The following is a 4,445-nucleotide window of genomic DNA, read 5'->3' on the forward strand; positions in this document are numbered from 1 at the left end:
CCGCTGGTGTAGCTCTGGGACTTAGCTTTTGTGTGGATGTGTGGATGTGGTACAGGGCTTGGACGACATCAGAATGCATCATGGGAATCTTTTGTTGGTGATGCACCGCCGAGTTTGAGAGGACTCAAGCCAGTTGTAGTACTGGAGAATCTTAAATCGACGTGATTATACCGTACCCTAGGTTAATGAGTACTTTGTTTCGACTTTGGATGGGGGTGCAATACCCTAACCATTTTAAGTAGTACCCGTTAAATCATACTAGACATGATTTTTGTTGATTTGACTTTGAATTTGAAATTTGAATTTGTTGTCGTTACTTACTTTATGTTTGATTACAGTCCTACATTTAGTTTATTTCCTGCTAAGCTATTTAACTTTTATTTTGTACGATGGTTCTATCCATTTGTATCGTCCATACCTCATTATTATCCTGCTCTGTTGATGAGAAGCCCTTAGAAGTAAAGATGCTTAGGAGTAAAAAATAGACCTGGTTCTAAATGAAGCTGTGATGATTAACATGATGACGGCTCCGTGGTCCCGCTAGGTGCCGGAGGCGGGCTCATAGCTAACTTTGAGCAGCTGGTCCGAGGGGTCTGGAAACCGGAGACCAACGAGCTCCTCAAGATGTCCTAGTAAGACCCCGCACCCGCACCTTGGAATACTTCACAGCGCAACCGCTACACGCGTCATTCCATGGGTTTTAACAATACCACTACCTGTACCGTGACGCCATTTGCACATCTGAGCACGCTTCATATTTTGTGAATTGTCAGAAATCTGTTCAGATATTATTTGGCACTTTTGTGTCCTGCGTTTCACCGTTGCGTCCATACACCGAGACAAACCCCTTGTACGGGTCACCTTCTTAGCCAATGAGCAATCAAGTCGATGTTTTGTCACGAAAAACACCAAGTTTATAAGTCATTTTTGTATTTTCATTTTCATGTTTTTGCCTCACCTGCAACTTTGCTACAGATAAGCATGACGTCGCTCTGTTTCTGACCCTGCTGACCTCCTGACCCCTGTCGCCCTGTCGCCTCTCGCCTTCTAGCCCCACCAAGATCACCCTGATCGGGGCGGTGATGTTCTCCCTCCAGCACACCAGCTACCTGCCCCTCCAGAAGCACCACCTCATGCTCTTCTACACCGTCTTCAACGTGGTCAACAAGGTCCGTGTCGTCACACCAGCCTCCCTCAGAGGGGCCCCCTGTTAGTCATGGCGAGCCACAAAGTCAAAGTCCACATCACGCGGTGGCGGCATCCACCCAGATGTACGGTCAGCTGGGAGGTTATTTCAATAAATAAACCATTTGTGACATCACAAGTGGAACTCTCCACCCAGATGTATGATCAACTGGTTGGCGATTTAAATAATAAACCATTTGTGACATCACAAGTGGTGGCGTCCACCCAGATGTGATGATCAACTAGGAGGTCATTCAAATACCATTTTTGACGATCACAAGTGATTGATGATCAACCCTCCAGGCCATTCAAAAAAAAAAAATCAACCGTTTGTGACATCACAGCTTGATCAACTGTTAGGCCATTTCAACATCCACCCACTTGTGGCATCACTACTGGGCGCGTGCCTCCAGCTGTATGGTCGAGTCTGTCCACCCTGATGGCGATCTATCCATCATACGTCTTCGCGGACACCCCCAGTTGGGAGTTGCGTTGGACGGGTTTGAAATGGCCTACCAGTTGATCTTTCGTCTCGGTGGGCACGCCCCCCTTGTGATGTCACAAGTTAATTGACACAGGCCTCCGGTTATGACAGTAGTCAACTTATAAGATGTCGGCTAATATAAATTAGCCAAATATAGCTGGCAGTGACCATGGTTACTACATTTGAAAAACACCTTGGTTATGGTGAAAATGTAGATCTTTCTAAATGTTTTTATCTGTGTTATATTATATAATAATAGTAATACAATATTGTTTATTTACGCTGACTGTCAGCATTTGAATTATTTGATCGTGAAAGTGTTTTATTATATTTTAGGCTAACGCGTTGGCCTTTAACCACCTTGCATTGCTCTTCATTTCCATGTTCTTCTCATTGTACTTCATTCGAGAGTTTAGTCAAATGAGCTGAACCGCAACGGGGCTCATTTGATCCGCAGTGTGTTTCCCCCTCCGGCCCTGGCGACAGCACCGTGCGGTGTTGGGGGGGGGGGGGTGTAGCATCGTCTCTCCGTCGTGACCTTTCCACCTACACTGCCTTTTCATAAAAGTTTCCAGCGGTTGGTGACTCACATTAGTTGGGTATTACCCCACGGGCTCCTCTTTTTGCATCATTTTCATCAGCTTACATCATCTCCCTTCCCTTTTCTGTGGGAAAACTTGAGCGCTTTGCTGAGACGAAGATAAACCTACCAGCAGCCCTTCTCTCCCGCCCCCTCCGACCGCTATTAGCTCCCATCCAGCTCTGATCGGCCCAATTAATGACGGGCCGTTTCATCAGATTCGACACTTGTTGCCTGCCCGCTGTTTGTTGTTTTGTGTTGACGATGTTTCGACGCTCCGCATTCTCATCGTGTCGCCCTGTTCCTCACACAGAAGTTCACGCGTATAGAGGAGTAGCGTCGCGTTGTACCGTATCTAATCGCATTACCGTGACCGTATGTAGCGCTGCATAGCGTAGCCGAGCCTGGCGTAGTGTATCACAGCGTAACGCAGAATAACACTGCATCGCGTTACATAGCACCACCTCGCAACCTCTAACAACCATGTAATCTCTTCCCTCCTCCTCCTCCTCCTCCTCCTCCACCTCCTCCTCCACCTCCTCTTCCTCCACCTCCTCCTCCTCCACCTCCTCTTCCTCCACCTCCTCCTCCTCCTCCTCCTCCTCTTCCTCCTCCACCTCCTCCTCCTCCTCCTCCTCCTCCTCCTCCTCTTCCTCCTCCTCCTCCTCCTCCTCCTCCTCCCTCTTCCTCCTCCTCCTCCTCCTCCTCCTCCTCCCTCTTCCTCCTCCTCCACCTCCTCCTCCTCCTCCTCTCCCCAGGCAAGGATCATCATCACAGGCTCCTCCACCTCCCCCTTCGCCCTGGTGGAGTCGGTCATCTACAGGACACTGTTCGCCGACTCCTCCTCCTCCTCCTCCTCCCCGTACACCGCCCTCAGCTCCGACGGCAGGAAGCCGGTCGCCATCGACAACGGCAGCACGGCCACCGCCGGCGCCGTCAACAAGAAGAAACCGTCCCCGTCGCCACCCCCCTCCTCCTCCTCCTCCTCCTCCTCCTCCCCCTCCTCCTCCGTGCCGACCAAGGAGTCCGGCGAGAGGAGAAGCCAGGCCTTGGCTTCCCCTACGCGGGGGAAGAGAGAAGACCAAAGAGCCGCCAAGACCAAAGAACAGGAAGAAGAGAGAAGCTCCAAGAAGACCGACTAGTCGGCCATTTTGACCGTTGGTGCCTCGCCCCTCCCCTCTGTAAAGCTTTTTTTTTTTTTTTAAGTTTTACATTGGTCAGCGTGTGACGACGAGGCTCGCTTTCGGTGCTCTCTCTCTCTCGCTCTCTCTCTCTTTGCTGTATATATTCTATTTTTTTAATTTCCAGAGCTGTATTTAACTCTTGAACTGACAGGGAAAATAATTACAATGGGGAAATAATAGGCCCCTGTTGAAATTCCGAATGTGTAGTGTGACGCCCCAATCAAAGTTCTCCTATTTAATTCTAGGGTGACTGTGACCCCCGTTTTCACCACGCAGTGCTGTAACACTCCTCCATCGAGGGATTGAGAACCATGCTGAGCCCCGGCGAAAAAAGTAGGGGAAAAAGTGTTTAGCAGGCTTTTTATACGTATTTATAATGACAAATCATAGTTTTATTATATCTAAATCGATCGTGTTTTTGGGGACAGACCTGGGCTGTTTGACTACTGATCTGATGTCGTTTGTCTGCTCTCTCTTCTGTATAAATGCTTATTTTGGTACGGCGTACAGTATGTCGTACTCCTTATTCTGCACTTTCTGAGGAAATTCCTAAAAGGACTCAAATATGTATTGTCAGGTACTGCTGAGATGTGTTATCCTGTGCATACACAGAATTGCACTGCTGAATGTAAAGAATATTTTTGTCTTGAAGATAATGCTTTTTTTTACACTCTATTCAGATTATATGGTGGATGCTTTTGAATGCGTGGGAATGCTTGAAAATAAATATATTAATACGAATTCCAAAACGCGCGTGGTTCTTTCTTTGTCAAGTAACGAAATACACATATTATAGGAGTTAAAGGGTTCTAAACTTGACCTCATCGTTCCAACATCCCTTTACCTTTGTGACATGGGAGCAATCTCCTGCTCGACTCGATGGAGTGGACATTCATCTGTACTGTATTTTTTACGCTCCCATTTGTGATGTCACAAAAGGAACAGAGCTTGAACCTCGCGGTGGAACCGGGGGTCTGTTACTGAACTGGACTCAGCCAATTGGTACTTGGAT

The 4,445-nt window shown here is 47.9% G+C and overlaps 1 protein-coding gene across 1 annotated transcript; it reads left to right on the forward strand.

Moving 5' to 3' along the window:
* Positions 1-440: 440 nt before the first annotated feature.
* On the forward strand, positions 441-4,172 carry LOC311376691 (trimeric intracellular cation channel type B-like). The gene is made up of 3 exons (XM_084491188.1): positions 441-632; positions 1,052-1,169; positions 3,008-4,172. Exons 1-3 carry the CDS (start codon positions 625-627, stop codon positions 3,389-3,391), a joined length of 510 nt encoding a protein of 169 aa, XP_084347314.1. The 5' UTR covers positions 441-624; the 3' UTR covers positions 3,392-4,172.
* Positions 4,173-4,445: the final 273 nt, after the last annotated feature.

The sequence above is a fragment of the Micromesistius poutassou genome (assembly GCF_964030765.1).
Source record: "Micromesistius poutassou genome assembly, contig: SCAFFOLD_6111, whole genome shotgun sequence".
NCBI classification, from domain to species: Eukaryota; Metazoa; Chordata; class Actinopteri; order Gadiformes; family Gadidae; genus Micromesistius; species Micromesistius poutassou.

Coding starts and splice junctions, on each gene's coding strand:
- LOC311376691 (XM_084491188.1), top strand. Junction 1,170..3,007: donor TCTTCAACGTGGTCAACAAG/GTCCGTGTCGTC, acceptor TCCTCTCCCCAG/GCAAGGATCATCATCACAGG.